The 17802-nt window shown below is 38.5% G+C and overlaps 1 protein-coding gene across 1 annotated transcript; it reads right to left on the bottom strand.

Moving 5' to 3' along the window:
* Positions 1-7942: 7942 nt before the first annotated feature.
* On the bottom strand, positions 7943-15842 carry LOC103723715 (lycopene epsilon cyclase, chloroplastic). The gene is made up of 11 exons (XM_008814731.4): positions 15248-15842; positions 13802-13973; positions 13168-13303; positions 12985-13095; positions 12810-12912; positions 11900-12043; positions 11699-11806; positions 11071-11167; positions 10843-10971; positions 8773-8905; positions 7943-8258 (listed from the first exon to the last, which is right to left on the bottom strand). Exons 1-11 carry the CDS (start codon positions 15560-15562, stop codon positions 8093-8095), a joined length of 1614 nt encoding a protein of 537 aa, XP_008812953.2. The 5' UTR covers positions 15563-15842; the 3' UTR covers positions 7943-8092.
* Between the last annotated feature and the right edge of the window lie 1960 nt (positions 15843-17802).

Below are 17802 nucleotides of genomic sequence, written 5' to 3'. Positions count from 1 at the left end.
TACTTTCATAACTATTTTCCTGTATACCAAGGCACTTTACCAGTTCTTTTCTTTCCTAGCTTACCTTCATATCAGGGTGCTGATGAGTGCATTTACTGAGTGCCTTCTTTATTATATTCTTGAAGTTGCTTATCCTGTTCTTTTTGCCTTTCTTCCAATCCAATTTTGGGCATGGTAGATTTAATTATGAGAAAGCCAAGTAATCGTTCAGCTAATATAAACTTTACGGATGTCTTTGCTTAATTTATTACTACAATGTGTTTTATTTGCTTTAAGTCCACTTGCTGGGAAAAATTAAACTCACTTTACCAGTTCTTTTCTTTCCTAGCTTACCTTCATATCAGGGTGTTGATGAGTGCATTTACTGACTGCCTTCTTTATTATATTCCTGAAGTTGCTTATCCTGTTCTTTTTGCCTTTCTTCCAATCCAACTTTGGGCACGGTAGATTTAATTATGAGAAAGCCAAGTAATTGTTCAGCTAATATAAAGTTTACGGATGTCTTTGCTTATTTATTACTAGAATGTGTTTATTTGCTTTAAGTCCACTTGCTGGGAAAAATTAAACTCACTTGATCTGATCTTTATAAAGTTATCTTTGGATATTTCTGAAATTCTTGTGATTTAAGCCTCTTTAAGCACCTAAGTCACTCCCCTCTCTACAAAGCTCCATCTTTGGCCCTTCTAATCCTACATTAGCTTTTGTCCCTTGTGCTTTCCTATGCCTCCCGTTACTCAGGTTAGCACAAAGCTGCGTGCTATTGACCTGTCCGGGGAAGTCCCTCCATTGGTTCAGTTCCCATCTTTACCTCAGTATGAAAGGACAAGTTGAGTAAACTACATGATACTTAGGTTTTGCACCAAAATAGGACAAGTTAATGAAAACAATTTGGATGACATATTTTCATGCAAGAATGACGTGGAGGAAGCTTGTCTAAAGAGATGGAATTGAACTATGCTAAGGTTCAAATAAGATTAGAGAAAGACCAAGAAAAACATAATGGGAGTCATGGAAAAGATTTATTGCTTAAAAAAGAGAACCTTGCATTAGTTAGAAATAAAGTAGATGGAGCTGGAAATGGTTGGGGCTCAAGTTTGGCCACCCTATCCCTAAGCTTGGTTCAAATAAGCTCGAAACTTTTATAAACACTGAGCCCAAGTGTTGATCGAGCTCCATCCAAATGTTTTAGTTCAAGCTTCAAGCTAGGCCTAAGCTCCAAACTTTTCTAAGCACCAAACCCAAGCCTAGCTTGGGCCTTAGATCAAGCATGAACCAATACCCGTCTAAGCCCACCATTGTCCAACTGCATGAGGCAGCTCAGGTGCGGAAGATGAAGGCACATCTTTGATCAAGAGGTTTTGGCCAAATGTGCATTTTCAATAAGGTGCTTCAACTTCATGCAAGGGAATGGTAGCTTCCACCAATGGTGCAAGCAATCTTATCCATCCCTCTTACAATGTGCTAAGGTATCATCTATCAATGTGTAGTTGGGGGGAGTGTCCTTGCCAAGGACCAAACCAAGGGCTGAGCCAAGGGTAGGGTCAAGGACAAAGTCAAGGGCTGGACCAAGGATGGAGGTGAAGGGCTTTGGGTAGAACCAAGGGTTGAGGTGGAGAGAAAGGGCTTAGCTGCTAAGGACAGAGCTAAGGAGTTGAGCGTGGAGAGGAAGGACTGAAAGCAGAACCAAGGGGCCGAGGGTAGAGCGAAGCCAATGGTCGAGGATAGGTGATGGTTGGGTGGCATGTGGAGGATGTTCTGTACAGAAGGTGATGGGTGGCCATCAATGAGGGAGGGCTTGGCCAAATCTAGGGTATTCTAACAAAGCCTTGGAGAGACTGGAAGCAAATATAGATCGTCCATCAAAATAAAATGGATGGCTGCACTATATTTCATTACATTTATATAAATATATACCATTTAATACCATTTGGGTTCCTTGCCAAGCTTGGGTCAAGCTAGGGATTGCTCAAGCCAACTGGAATTTCATTCGGGCCGTAATTTATCGGTCCTGATATAACCTGAAGTTTGAAAATTTAGAGACTGGGCCTATCTTGAAAATAGCCTGCCAAGATAGGCTTTGGTCTAGATTAGGTCCATTTCCATTCCCTAGGATGGATAAAATCAACCATGTACATCAAATGGAAATTTTGACATTTTAACCATGAATCTCAGCTTGCAGAAAAAATTGAATCAATTTTTGCCATTGCTTGGTCTTGATGAGTTTCTCTATTGAATTACTTGATAATAACATTACGCATCGGAAAAGTTAAAGGATAAGAAGGGGCTATGTAGTATGCATGGAAGTTACACATCCTTTTGAGGAAAGATCCTTGATGCTTCTTTTAGAGCGAGCCTCAGCTTAATGGTAAGGTTGCTCAATTATGACCTAAGTGTCGTGGGTTTGAAATACGGAAATAATTTCTTTGCATGTAGGGGTAAAGCTGCATACATCTGACTCTCTCCAAACCCTGCATGATGAGATTCTCATGCACTAGACATCTATTTTATCCTTGATGCTTCTCCCTTTGTTGCTTTTTCCCCTTCCAAGATTAAAGATGGTAATGTGGTGGATTGAGGATTTGTAACTAAGTGCATACTCTTTTTAAACTGCTCTTTGAAGTGTCTGTGTTGTTTTTTTTTTTTTTTAACGTAGCTATCAAGGATTTTGTGATGCTTATACTATTAGTTGGAATAACAAGGATTTATTGTTTTTGTATTTCATTCTTTTGAGATAAAATCAGTGTAGAGGATTGTCATTGTTACTTCTTTTTGGGATAAGCTTGGGCTTGAGATGGTGGATTCAGTCGGTACATGGATAGGTTGCAAGGGTGAGACCAAACTCCCCTCCCCCCCCCCTCTTCCACCACTAATGAACCATAGCTTTGAGAGCCTTCGAGGTCCCTCTTGTCTATCCTCTTCACTGTCTCTGCCTCGTGACGCCCAAGGTAAGCCTTTGTCTCTGTCCTTGTCCCCATCACGAAGCCTTGGCCTCTTTCTCTCACCAGATCCGGACGGCTTGAAGCAGCTTTGAGCCCTCACGAAGCCCTCTATGTCGTTGGATGCTTTAGCCTTGGTCTCTCTCTCCGGTTAGTTCAGACACCTCAGCCTCTCTCCCCTCCTTTCTCCCCTCCCTCTCCTTCCTCTCTCCTTCTCCCTCCCTCTCTTGCTCTCTTCCTCTCACTGCTTCTCCCTCTCCCCTTCCCTCTGCTTGTTTTGGTTTGCTCCGACATAATATAGTACAGACTCGTACTATACCGAACCGGTTGCCTGCTAGTGTGAGTCTCGATACCGGTCTGGCAGACCTTGATGAGACAATGATAGAAAAGGGTTGCTTGGCTTGGCACTTTCTGTTTGTAGACCTAGGAAACACGTTTTGGGCCAAGTGATTGACAGTTGACAGAACACTCTGTTAGAAGTATATATGATATCTATTGAGGGAAGATAGAATTCAAAACTACAGGTGTCCGTTTTCCCCGTTAACATCTCCCTCTTGAAGATTTCAATCTAGATGGTAAGGGTTATGTGATTTATATGCTTTTGAAGGCTTTGGAAGTATGGGGTGCTAAGATTTTTAGAATTCCTATTTTGATTGATTTTTTAGTGGAGATGAAGGAAAAGGTTGCTATATTAGTAGACTTCTATTGCTTATATTGCCAATTTGAGTTTGAATGAGCTTTTTGGTCTCTAGGGATATTTGGTAGGGGGATGCTCCTTTTCAAAATCTAGGCCTTATGGAGTGGAATTTGAGTGTTACTTTGATTGGTGATATGTAGCTTCTCTCCAGGGTTGTGGTCTAGTGTCCTAGGTTCTGTATGTATTTGCAGATGTGTAAACATTGGACTTCAGTATGTTGCTTTGGTCATTGATTGAACAATGACCTGTAGCAGGTTGTTAAAGAGTACTGATTTTCAGATGTGGCATAGTGTTACTTGTGGGTAAACCTGGAAACCATGGCAAGACATTGAACTAGTTGGATTCTACACATTTTTCTATGGGATTGCATCATCTGACCCTTTGACTTAATGCTTTTTGGGTGAACAGAGCTCTTTATATCAACTATTATCATCCTATTTGTTCTCCAGGACTCTTTGAAAGTGAGTGATTTGGAAGGTTGTTGGTTGTATAAGCTTACAGTATAAAGTAGGTTTTCCTACCAGTCAACTTACCATATAGGTCTCATTGCAAACACCTCTCCTGCCTAAATTTGCCTCAGGAGTCTAAGAGTGATTCGGAAGGTTGTTGGGTGCATAAGCTTAAAGTGTAAAGTAGGTTTTCCCACCAGTCAACTTACCATATAGGTCTCATTGCAAGCACCTCTCCTGACTAAATTTGCCTCAGAGACTGCAAAAACAAATTGTTGACCAAGGCAAATTTTGGCATGTAGCAAATAGATCAGCAAAAGCCAGGCTCCAAAGCAAAAGCTACATAGCACCATAGATCAGCAGACAAGTATGTTAAGAGGGTTGCCATCAGGTTGACAGCTGGTCATAAGACCTCAAGGCCAGGCTCTGCTCGAGGCAAAGCTCTGCATGGAGCCTTCTTGGCTTGAAGTTCTGCTCTATAACCAAACCCATGTATGATAGTAACAGGCTTGAAGGAGCAGGATGATGATACACAAAGTCTGACATTCATCTTGGAAATAGTTTGATGTGCTATGTTTTTGCGGGAAAAAAAAAATCGAATATTTATTGATTATTTGCTAGTTACATCTGGATAATTCTTCAACAGATCCAGTCCTAACTGGGTTCACTTCACATATGGTTGCTTCCTCTAGTCTTCTGTGGAGTTAAAATTCTTTGGACTGACCTTTCAGCAACTGTATGGCCTTTGGCAACAGAATTGATTATATTTAGGTGCAAGGACTTCTGCGTATATTTAGGCGCAAAGGCTTCTCTCTATCTCTCTCTTTTACAATATCAATAAGGAAAACTGTGGCAGATCTGCATTGGAAGGACATGGGATACTCTTTTAACTATTTCATTTAGAAATGGAAAGAATATTAATGTAGGTGGTCATTTTGGCTGTGTTTTTTATTTTATTTTTTGCAAGTGCTGATTGTTTCTTTTGCTTCGTTTGTAAACTGGCTTTTGCTTCTTTTGTAAACTGGCTTTTCTGGTGTATAGTGCTATATGGCTTGTTGGTTAAGGACCTTCTCTGCTATCTTTTTATCTCCCTGTTCAATTGTCATATTTTTCTTCTATTGCAGTGGGTTGTTTGCTGGATGTGCTTGCTTGTAGGAGTTAAAGAGTGTTTCTTGGACTTCGGTTCTTTTGTGGTCGTTCTTTGATGCTATGTGATTTTCTGGTTTCTGGGGCCACACTTTTTTTCCGTTGATCTCACCCTTAATTGCTGTGATTTCCTCGTCTTGTTGTTTCTCTTTATTATACCCCTTTTAGTTGAAGTTTCATGCTGCATATGAAAGTTAATTTGAAGTCTTGATGCTCCTCCACCTTGTTCACCATGCTTCCTTTTATTTTTTGCATAATATGACCATTGCAGAAAACTCTTTATGAGAGGTCTTTCAATTAGTTTCTATTTCATCTGCAGAATTTAGACCTTTTTTTCGCGTGCATGTGTGTATGTGTGTGTGTGTGTGTGTGTGAGAGAGAGAGAGAGAGAGAGAGAGAGGCCCACCCGCACTCTGTTTATGTACTCACGGCTGAGCATGTGTATCTGTTCAATTAAACCACAAAAGGAGTTTGGCAGAGCATGTTTGATTGTGAGCTGATGCGACAACCTGGTACAGAGTTTGACAAAAAGGGATATTTCTTTTTTTCTGGTAGAGGATGTTTGTAGGATTTATTATGAGTTCATCCTACAATGATGTATTATTTTTTTAAAAAAAATTGTTCTTTATCAATTTTCTTGGACGTTTTGATTTCCCGTTTCCATTGCTGGATTAGGGAATTTGGCATTAGAATATCTGATCCTTTATTTTTTTCACCTCATGTTATATATCCGTATATCTTAGAGCTTGTTTGGATATTTCTATAGTATTGTGCTAAATATCAAATAGGATTCGTAAATTGGGCTGTTCATTTAAGTGTATCAACAAAATATCACACAATCCAAATCTCCAAGGAAAAAAAGATTTCTATAAGTTTTCCTTTCTTCCTGTAACACAAAGGTTAGACTCTGAGATAGGCTTGGACCGGTTTTTTGAAAATGCAATATGGAGGGGCCAACAAGCCCAATTTTTATAGGATTTTTAGCCCAATTCTAAGAATATTCAAGCAGGCCCTTGGTCATGCCAAGAAGTCAGAAGCTGATGCTTAGTGGGTGAATATATGCAGTAGGATATTGTCTCCAGGGAAACTTGTGTTGGACTGGTTCAGAGTAAATCGTCAAAAGCTCTCTGGCAGTCGAATGGGTTCCTCCGAGTGATAGCATCTTTGGCATCATGACTTGCATATATGCAGTTAATTTATTTTTGTGGGCAATTTTAGGGGTTGAAGCAACACATCAATACTTGTATTGCAGGGCCATATGTGGCATCTGCAAATTTCTCTCTCTTGTTCAGTAAATCTAGTGTCATAAAGCAGCATACAAAGATGTGCTCTCAAATTGCAGACGCACATATTTACTCCTTTTTCGCATAATGGTAGTTACTTGATAGCTTATCCCTTCTCTTATTCATCACAATTATTCTGCAATCTTTCACATTCTCCTATAAATTTAGCTGCCTGTGCTTTCTATGATCACTTAATGAGAACTCAAACCCTTCCGCTCGTTGATAGCATTACAAAGCAGCGTCCGGCAAATTCTGTTTGCTGTCTATTGGCCATCACACCTGCAGATTTGGGCTCAACCATCGATTGTAAAAATTAGATTATATCGCAAAAAATTGAAGTATTTTTACTCGTACCAGTCCTGGCAATGGCTTACATGCAACTTAGGATAGTAGTGTTAGATGCAAGCATCCTGTGCAATTGTTACCAAACTGAATGGTTCAAATCTGGGCAATCTACAACTCAAGATACATGATTCAATCAACTAGGACTAATCATATGCAATTCATGGGGCATGGGTGCGTGATGCCTCTACTTTCCAAGAGAAATCTTGCCTGTCAACTCGAGAAGCATTACTCATTGAACCATTTGCACCCAGTCTCACTACATATGAATGTGGCAGCTGACCCAAAGTCTCTATGTCCATGAAGCTGCTAGCCTGCTATTGCGGCATCAGCAAAAAGTAAGAGTTTGGGTGATCCAAACCCTGAAGTGGGTTAGCTGTCTGCATAATTCTGGTACACGAAGAGGAGGTGATGCAAGGTGGTGTTCTCGTCTGGCTTGGGGCAGGACTGGCCTCCATAATTTCTGGTTTACGATGGTCAGAAGGCTGTTCGATTCGAGTGGTCGACTTCCTTCAGGTCTTGGCGCAAAGCAACCAAGATGGTGCACTGTTTCAATGCAGTTATTGGTAGTGCCATCCCCCGCAGCTCCCGCAACTGGTCCGCCACCGCCCTCCGGCAAGTCTTCCTCCGCATCCCTTCCCTTCTTCTTTCCCTCCAGCAAGTCCTCTACGTTCCCTTTTTTTTTGTATTAGATTGTCCTATTTCAACCAATTCTATCCACACTGGCATCTTTTTGACAGCATGTGCTAGTGTATGACCAACTCCAACGAAGGTCAAAGCCGGGGTTTGGAATGTTAAATTTAGCATGTTCGATGATCTGATTGCGCTAAATTAAAGTTTAGCATAGAAATGCAAAACCCTAGTAAGTTTAGGGTTTGGGGCATGATTAACCCATAAAATAATTCTTACAGACTAATTTATACTTTTTAAAGTTTTGGGAGGAGATGTCAAAATGTATGTTTTTTCTCTTTTTCTAGTCATTTACTTGATGTTATTATGATTTTCTATAAAAACTTTGGGACCATTTTTCCCAGCAACTGATTAAGCCATTTTCATTGCATATGGTATGGTATAGATGCTACCAACATGAAATTGAAATTGGAGACGGCTGCACAAAATCGGAAGCATTACAAGGACCGTATCCACTATTAGAAGAAGGAAGAATGTTTCAGAACTTGGATGATATGTACTATATGAAAATTCCCCCCTGGGGCTACAGCAGGGAGTATGGGAGGCAATTTACAGAGCAAGATATGTCTTTACCATGGTTGCCCCAGTAGGGTCAGAAAGGAGATGTCTGACAAGGCACATCCTCAGGCTGCTAGGTGCCACTGCAAACATGTAGAAGGCAAACCATATGAGTTCCACTGATGAAAGTGTGGAGCCAAGAAACCCTTGCCACATCCTGCATAACAAAGAGACTCCAGGTGAAGACCAACAAAATCGAGTACTGATATGAACTAATGTAAGTTTAAATATTTTCCAGAATGAACAAAGTTTCCTTTCCTTTGTGGCACTGCCAAATATACAAGGCCTGTTGCTAAATATATTCCTTAATATATATCTTTGCAGTAAACTATTTAGCACTGCTATCAGAAACTACTGAATGTATTATGTACTTCTCATCAAAAACCATGGTATGCACTGTATGGTATCACTTGGAAAACCAAATTCCCCCTATTTTGTAATAGATGGATTCTCTAAAAGTAGCATTGTGCAGCTATGTTTGCCATGCAACTCCTGTCAGTAGGCTGAGGTTGACAGAATACCTACTTTATACAGGGCACAAAATACGACCACAGAAACTATTAAAAGGAGGTTAGATATCTTTAAAACTCCAACCGCCGCAAAATATCAGAACTTTTTACATCTAAATTGAATTGAATGCCAAAAGCCTGAAAGTAAAAAGGAAGATGTACCAATTAGGTAAGCGGAAAAATGTCTGGAAGAAGGCTCTGATGCCTTCAATATCCAACTGTAATATCAGTGCTAACCCGAAGAGAAAGAATGACCGTTGGCGTTTTCTTTCTAGTGGCCAAAGAGTTCTCCATGCTGAAATGGGAAGATTGCATAAAATAGGAAGAAAATCAGTCACAAACTATGCTTCCCAAGTAACAGTGCGAGTGAGGGATTAAATTTGTTCAACTGTTTCCAAAACAATGCTGCATATTTTTATGAGTAGTCATAAAAAACTAAACATCCATTTAAAGCATGAAAATTCCAATGAGTATTCCACAGACAAGAAATTTTGAGATCTAATTATGGAGGTAACATATCGTAGATTCCTACTAATTTAACTGAATGGTGTTCATAGAGATATGGCTTCTATTTTTCATAAAGTTAATCGAATATCTCATGGACAACCTATTTAGAGATTTTTTTTTTTTGTGTTGCTGGTATAGCATGTTCCACTTCCACCAGCACAGTCAGATACTCAAGTAGCTTAAATATTTTTCAATGATCGTATGTCAAATAGAAAAGAAAGTCCAGTAAATCGGACCACAAAAATTCCTCAACGCTTGTTAGGGAATACAAAGTAATGAGATTATTCATTCCTATCATTTTAAAAGCAGCCTGAGATAATATTTTAAGATATTAATGTACATCAATATCAATGCTATGAGCAAATAGAACCTGCAGATGGAACAATGATTGACCTCACATTCTGCAAGCTTTAATACAAAACACTGAACATTACTGCTAGGCTCTATCTTAATATTTTATAGAGAATCAATGACATTAAGCTACTTGACCATGAATTGTAGGGGATTTAGGAACCTAGAATACAGAAAACTCTATTCTACATAGCATAGAAGCTAGTTCTAGCTAATATTAAGTAGTTCAAAACATTGACTAATGTGAATCATTCATCTTTTAAAAATTTTCAGTTCTTCAGGCTATGTCAATTCCGATTATCCCAAGACTTTATTTGTCACACAAAAATACCCTTGAGAATGTCCAGTGGAAACCAATTTCATGAAAGAAAAAGCTTTTACTGCAGTTAATATCCTTTTCTCTTCCAAATATTCTGTTCTTAGATGAAAGTTGGATGGTATTATATCTTACCAAATAATTGATGCAAGTTCTGGCATGATTGTGATTTAAACTAGTCTATTTACAAAAATAGCTTCATTCAGTAGGCTGCTATAAGGGACCATAACTAGTTACGTAAGTGGTGGGCCATATAGTTTCAGTGGGTTCCCAGCTAGTCATTTGAGAACCTCTTGAGTGTATTTCTTTATTCTGATATTGTTAACTGAGACAATTTCTTGACCTTGTCCCCATGAATGCATTACTTGACAGTTTAGAAGCAAGAATGGGAAAACACCATGCTTCCTCCAACTTCCTCCAAACCCATCATCTAGACCCTAGATTTTGTCCATTGTTAACAAAGGCCCAATGTTCCAAAGTATGCCAAGGTTTCTGAGTACTGCTAAACAAAGCCTGTGCTGTTTTTCAGTGGAATGATACCCATACAGTGCTGGTATCAACCGTACATACTGAAATTGATGGGTTCCAAAAAGTTGAAAAACTATCGGCACTAACGAGTACAATCAATACGGTACTGCTGGTATGCACTAATAAGGACTGGTACACACTGATACAGCTTGGTTCGGCTTCTTGATACCAGTACCAGTGCCAGTTTCATATCAGAACGGTACAATGCCGATCATACCATCCTGTTCCAGCTTAAAAACCATAATGGATGCACCATATTGTCTTCATTAAACAATAGACATTGTAAAAGCCATTAGAAGTTAGAACAGTACAGATAGTATATCCTAATAATAACTACAAAAGAAAGTCTAGCAGAATCCCTAAAAGGGCTGTCATTTTGAACTGATACTCTGATCAAAGAACAATAATATCAAAAGAGAAAATTTTCAGACAATATCAAAGGAGAGAATTTTTATTCAACACTTTTGAAGAACAAAATTATGAAAAAAGGTGCATTAAGTGTCTACAGTGAAATGTAAACATTGGGCTACCTAGCATTGAGGGATTCTGTGCACTTCCAATCAGAATATTCTGTCTGGAATACATATCTTTCTTCAAAATATTTGCCATTACAGTAGCAAAACCTGGAGCTTCTGACAAGGACCGCACAACCGAATATCCTGTTTATTATAAATAATCTACAATTAGTGTGTATCTATGTCCTTTTAGAAAAAAAAAAAACTTGAGAAAAAGAAAAGCAAGAACCATGGTGTTCTTACCTGTAGCTGGATGCACCATGCTAGCTGCAGCACCAAATGCAAGGTTTTTTTGTTCAGTGTTTGGCAAGGATCCACCAACAGGAATATAGGACCATTCCTTTGGAAGAAATCAAAATATAAAATCTTAAAAAACATATGAAGTCCTAATGTTGTAGACAAAATAAAAAATGCTGTAAATAAATCCCATATGAGATAGGCAAACAATTTTTTTAAAAAATAATTGTTTTCCATGTATCTATATCGATATTTCAATACAAAAAAAGGTATTGAATAATATACAACAGTTACACCAATAGCTAGAAGTCACATGATAAAGACATGAGAAGCATAGGAAATACAAATACGAGAAATATATAAGGTTAATAGTTAACCTTTATCGCATTAGATCATTAATATGGTCACTGCAACTTTTTTTTTTGGCTTCAATGTCCTCAATTTTGAATAGTTTCTAAGCAGGCTGTCTTTCAAGATTTTCTTTAATTCTTTCCTTTCATAATTGTTAAGCAGAAACCTGTAAAGTATTCTAATATTCTTATTTGAAAGGCTAACAAATGGAACATGAAAATAACATAAAACTTCAGTTCTAGCCATTTTAAGAGGCTTCATACAGCTGCTCAAAGTAGCTTACCTCTTCATAGACTTTCAATACTCGAACACCCATAGCTTCCAAGCGAGACATCAGTTTTTTCTTAAGAAGATCAAAGGGCATGGCATCTTTTGAAGCTAGGCATGTTTCCTGTAATCAGGTTAGCAATCAGTATCTTCACTATGACAATAAAAAAAGTAAAATTTACCAAAAAAAAATCATTAACCAACATAGCAGACAAACCTCAAAAAAGACTCTTGAAGATGAAATGGGCATGACATAAAGAAACGTGGGATATTCTGCTTCAGGGATTTGTTGCTTTTCTTTCTTGTAATCTCTGTAGTCCATCAAAACCATTAAGCTGGGATCATATGGATTGTTTTCCACCTGAAATTGAAGAATCATACTGAAAGTACTTACAGATAAAAGCAAAGATAAAAAGGCTTAGAGTTCTGTACAATAAAGTGGAAAAAATTATTAAACAATGGGAAAAAATCGTTTTGTGTTCAAGGGGCATGAGAACTATTCAAAAGCTATTGTAGTGCATATTATATATTAGCATAGTATATTTTATGGTAGATTCCTGCTACATTGCCAAAATAAAGGAGAGGCATAATATGGTTCGTTATTAACACTTCAGAAAAGATATGATAAGCACTAATTTATCGAACACTTAAAGATCAAAGGTTAGAAGAATAAATGATTAGGAAAGTTGGATCAGTTAGGATAATATCCAGAATTACATGCAACACCTCAATAAATTGCCCTAATTCAGCAAGGTACGGATACCTGCACAAATTTTAATTTTTGAGTCTTCCTCATATTCTGCTATTAGCCTCTAATCTATAATTTATATGTCAAAGAAAGGGATTACTTTTAAAAATCTGGTTCATCTGTATTCAAAACAAAATATAAAAGATAAGAAGTTCCTTTAGTGTCAGGATAACAGCATGACTTTTTACTCTCAAGCATAACTAAACAGAATCTCCTAATTAAAGAAAAAGGAAAACATAGTCTAGACTCTCAAGGAAGACAAATAAAATGGTTATAGAGTTTGAGAAGAGAAAATAAATATGCAAAAGATCTAATTAACTGCCGCATGGGCAGCATAATAAATTTGCATATTAAATAAATTTGCACAGGTATTTCCTACCTCAACTTCCATTCCATATGCTGTCTGCACAGAAATACTAGGACCTCCTACCTCGTACTGGAGAAGTTTTCCAGATGCTGCTCCAGAAGCAACGATGGCAAGCCTGTACCTCTAGAACTTAGACATTTATAACATAAGATGCTAATGCTTACTCTTTTTTTTTTTTTAACTGTACCTGCAAGGAATCATTAGATCTCTTTCACATGCAACTAAGCTACACCCATCACTTGCTTCGATGATCTTTTCCACTTTTGAATTGAGGTATGTGACACCAGAATCATAGCACCTGAAGGTATTATACAGATCTTATTTTCCGCAAAACGGTTATCTAATTGAAGACAAAGGAACATATGCTTACCTTCTCAACAATTCTTCATGCAACAAATGCCGACTAACTCTCCCATATGCACGACCAATTAAAATTGGATCATCACTATCAAGATATACAATTGTATCCCGCCAAACATGCTCTATACAGCTTTGTAACCCAAGATCTAAAAGAATAAACTGTTAGCACCTCAATTTATGAAGATGAAGTATATAGGAGAATTTCAATTGTGGTCGAAAGATGTAAATAGACATCATTAGTTGATATGCATGATCATAAACCAAAAACCTTATCCCATCTGTATTAGTTAGCTTTATGAACTAATTGTTCATGGGAACAAACTTAAAAAAAGTCGGACAAGAATGCTAAACAATCTCTAACAAAAACTATATATATTCTTGACGTGTTTTTATCTACAGTCATAAGCATGATTGACTTATCTTAACAAACATTGTGTCTCAGCTTGCATAAATTATGCAGACAGGAACACAACTGTGCTGTGAAAGTTAATAATATCACAAAAGCAAAAACCTTTTAGCAGTATTTCTAGGAAAAAGTTTGCCAAAGCATAAGCTGCTACCAGACCAGTCCCTAATCCTCTCAAACAGAAAATGGAAATTTAATCAAAGTGAATACATAACTCCACCATGGATCAAGTAGTTACCTTTAAACTCGTCCTCCCATACACCATAGTTATTTGTAAAAGGAAGGTCAGGCCCTATAAGACCAACTTTCAGTCCTTTCTTAGCGGATTCTGCAGCCAGAGAAAGACCAGCTGGACCACAACCAATCACTATTAAATCTAGTATAGAATCTCCCGCCAATATAGGTGACAACTGCAAGAAGAATGAGTTAAAACTTACCATGGGATTAGATTATAGATTTCACACTTAAATTAAATGGATAATAAATTTAAAGCGCAATGCAAGAAAGAGAATATTGGAAGTACTAATCAAGAGGGGAAAAAATAACTAAGAGACAATTAAAAAGCATTCAAATGTTTTCCTTTCTTGTGTGATGGGCAGGAATGCTCATCACTACAATATCATATAGAGAAGGAAATGCTCCCTTTACAACAGAACACAGTATGCGATCCTTTAGTTTCCCATCCCCACAAGTAGACAGTGTTGCAAGTCCTTTCTTGGACATCACCAGTGGGTTCAGTGACTCAGATCACAGAATCTTAAACCATGAGAAGAGGGCAGAAGATATTCCAGGCATGCTTCATGCACTGTTGACATGATCGGATCATGGATTTCAAGTATATTTTATAAAGACAGGACAACTAAAGTCTGCTGATCATATTTTATAAGAGTGTGTGGCTGGGGTCCATTGCAGTATTCAACCAACGTATCTCCAAGAAAGTTCAACCTGAAGTTGCCAATTTCTACAACTAATTGAATCTTATGATGTTATTGACAGGACCATGCCCATGGACTACAATTTTAATAGGAAATGCACAAAGTTATCCCTAGAATGCACCTAAGTGAAAATGTTGAGACAACATCAATTTATCTATTATGTGATCAATCCAAACTCCAATTCTTGAACGTTCATCGCAAGATTCTTCATGATTAACAAAATCGTCCAAATTATAGATAAAATATGAATACGCCTCTAACGGCTAGTGTCAGCATTCACTGAAACATTTTTATCAGCACTATGCATAAGTAGGATTCACGCCCTGCGCTTTGCATCCTCTGAGAGAAAACAGGGCTCCAAGGCCAATTCTTGGAGAGTGGGAAGAAGATCACTGAAATAACTGAATCAAAAACTGACAAGAGATCCAATTCTTGAATTCCCAGCACTTAAGGGCTAAAAGTTATCACAAAATTTCTTCTGGTAAATAGTTGGTTTTATCAGAAATTTATCGGTTTGGCTCATTCAACTAATGGGTCAGCATTTATCCGGACGTCGTTATCAGCATGAAACAAAAGTTCTCCAAAAGGGTTCAAGAACTGCATCCCCTTCAAGAAAGCAGAGCAATACAAACTCCAAAACCAGTTCTTGAAGAAAAGAAATCATAAAAAAGACCAAGAAAAGCTCGAGAAATAAAGGGTGCAAAACAAGAAGGAAATCACCACAGTGCCGAGAGGAGAAGGAAAAAGACCTTGTCGGTGATCTTGCACTGCCTCTCCATGGGCTTACTTCCCTGCATTCTGACGTAGAACAGCTCGCTGCCTCCAGCCTTTATGAAATCCTCCTCGTCGGCGAACTCCTCCTCCCCCACCACTGTCGCCGCCGTCACCGTACAGCTCTCCCTCCCTTCTCCGTCGCCCCTCACCCGGAGACGCCTAACGAGCCCAGAAGGCCTCCGCCTCTGGTGGAGGAGCTGCGTCCCCACCACCACCCACCTCCGCCGGTACCTCCAGTCGTGGAAGGAGACCGAAAGCGCCGCGTAATTCGCGCCGCCGAGGCACCCCATTCTTGCTCCTCTTCGGACACGAATGAAGCCAAGAGAGCGGCTCTCCGCTTCTAGGATTCGTGTCGAGAGCTTCTATATATATATATGTAGAGTGAAAGAGAGATGGACGAAGAGATTACTAGGGTTTTAGGTGGGGGGGGTGGGGGAAGAAGGCGAGAAGAGCGTGGGAGGAGAGGCGAAGGGTCACCGGTGCGAAGAGATGAACTGTTGACGCAATCCGCAGAGAATCCACGTGGCAGGAAGGGGTTGGATACGATCGTCCTAAAAGCCCGGGTCTTGGATATGGTGTGCCTCGTGGCGACTGGTTACGTCACGGCAAACGCAGCGGCACCCTTTCTTCGAAACGGCCCCCTATTTGTAAGGGGAAGCACTGGAGGATTCTTGTACGAGGGGCCTCTCAAGAACAATAAAAAATCGCATGGGCCGCCGTGGAAGAAAAAAATATTGGATAAGCTTTCTATTTTATAATATTTTATAATATTTATTTTAGAGCAGAATTTTTTTTTTGGTAAGGTAAAGCAGAAATTCAAAAAATCAAAAAAAAATCTACTAATAAAGTCATCAGTTTTATGATTAAAAAATAGTAAAAACATTGCACATGCCGTATCCTCTTTTTCTTGTGAATATATATATATATATATATATATATATATATATATATATATATATATATATATATATATATATATATATATATATATATATATATATATATATATTATTTACTTAATGGTACATACTGCATATATTATATTTGCTTATTATTTTTTTAGTAAGTTACTCTTTTCTGATTTTATTGGCCGCATTCACACCCGTTACATATAAGTAGGAATGTAACTGGGTCGGATCGGTTTCTTGTTTGGATCTTAATTTTAGATCCAGATCCAACCTAAATGAAGATCGAGTCGGGTTGGATCTGCAGCTATAATTTTTTACCCATCGGGTCATTCGGGTCGGATCGAGTTTATGTGTAATTCAGATCCAACCAAAAAAATTCGGATCCGAATCGGCTCGGATCTGGATTAGGTCCGAGTCTAATTTCTGCATTCTATCCAACATTACGTGATTTTTTTTTTTGGCCTGTCTGCAAGGAATACTCGATATGATAAGGAAGGTTGAAGCGAAAGACAACAGTTGACGTAAAGGACATGGTAGCTAATGGGCCGAAGTTACAGAATTTGTTAAAAAAAAATTTGCAGAGCAGTAAGTGTAACATCGGAAATATAAGGCTTTCGTTTTTCATTTATACTGCAGGGAAAATTTTATATGATACTTTTCCTAGTGCTCTCATGATATACAGCCAGGTTGACTGCTTGGATATAGAAATGCCAAGAATGGTTCAGACCAGGATCTTGGAATGCTGCTGCCGAGAATCCATCAATTGTGCTCTGGCATTGGCCGGAAGCTGTTTTGCTATAGTGCATGACTCAGAGGATGCCTATTGTCATGTGCAACTTTATTCTAACTTTCTTGGTATCTGTCATCAAAAACATTAGGTCCTTAAACATTGGGTTCGGGTCGGATCGGATCGGAACGGGTCGATGGATAAACGATTCAAAATTGATCCAAAAAAAAAGGATCAAGTCGGGTCGAGATTCGGTAAACCCAGATCCGACCCGAAAAATAAAACAGGTCCAATTTTAGAACTCGACCCGTACCCACGGGTCCTCTAAAACGAGTCGGGTCACAGGTCAATCCGACCTATTTGCAACCTTACGTGTGAGCCACTATTGTACCATATACATACATACATACATACATACATACATACATACACATATATATATATATATATATATATATATATATATATATATATATATATATATATATATTACGGTCAAGTGATACATACTTAGCAAATTAGTCATCTAACAACCCAATACACATTTCCAAGCAAATTAATATATAGTTTTCAAAATATAATGTTCACCACTACACACTACATAGTCAAGCGATGCATATTCGTTGACTTCCTAATGCCCACTAAAAACTTCTTTCGTACAGGAGCGGCCCAGTGTATTTGGAGGCTTAAGGCTATTTTGTCTTTGAGGCCTTCCCAGCAGTGCGCCGGCTTAAGGCAAATTCACATGGAGCCTTTTTTCCTTTCCATTTTGTCTTTAAGACCTTTTCTGCGGTGGGCCTTCTTTGGGCCAGGGCCTTAGGCGACCGTCTCAGTCGCTTAAAGATTAGGCCGACCCTGCTTTCGTATATATTTAGTAGTGATCTAATATATACCT

Source organism: Phoenix dactylifera, chromosome 4, assembly GCF_009389715.1.
Source record: "Phoenix dactylifera cultivar Barhee BC4 chromosome 4, palm_55x_up_171113_PBpolish2nd_filt_p, whole genome shotgun sequence".
Classification (NCBI taxonomy): domain Eukaryota; kingdom Viridiplantae; phylum Streptophyta; class Magnoliopsida; order Arecales; family Arecaceae; genus Phoenix; species Phoenix dactylifera.
Note: the sequence above shows the minus strand (reverse complement) of the source record. Positions and strands in the feature narration are given on the sequence as shown.

Excerpts from the sequence above, each read along its gene's own strand:
- LOC103723715 (XM_008814731.4), bottom strand. The coding sequence starts at position 15,562 with ATGGGGTGCCTCGGCGGCGCGAATTACGCGGCGCTTTCGGTCTCCTTC. Across the intron at positions 12,913-12,984 it reads GATCTAATGATTCCTTGCAG|GCTTGCCATCGTTGCTTCTG; the intron begins GTACAGTTAAAA and ends CTAGAGGTACAG. Across the intron at positions 11,807-11,899 it reads CTTCAAGAGTCTTTTTTGAG|GAAACATGCCTAGCTTCAAA; the intron begins GTTTGTCTGCTA and ends ACCTGATTACAG.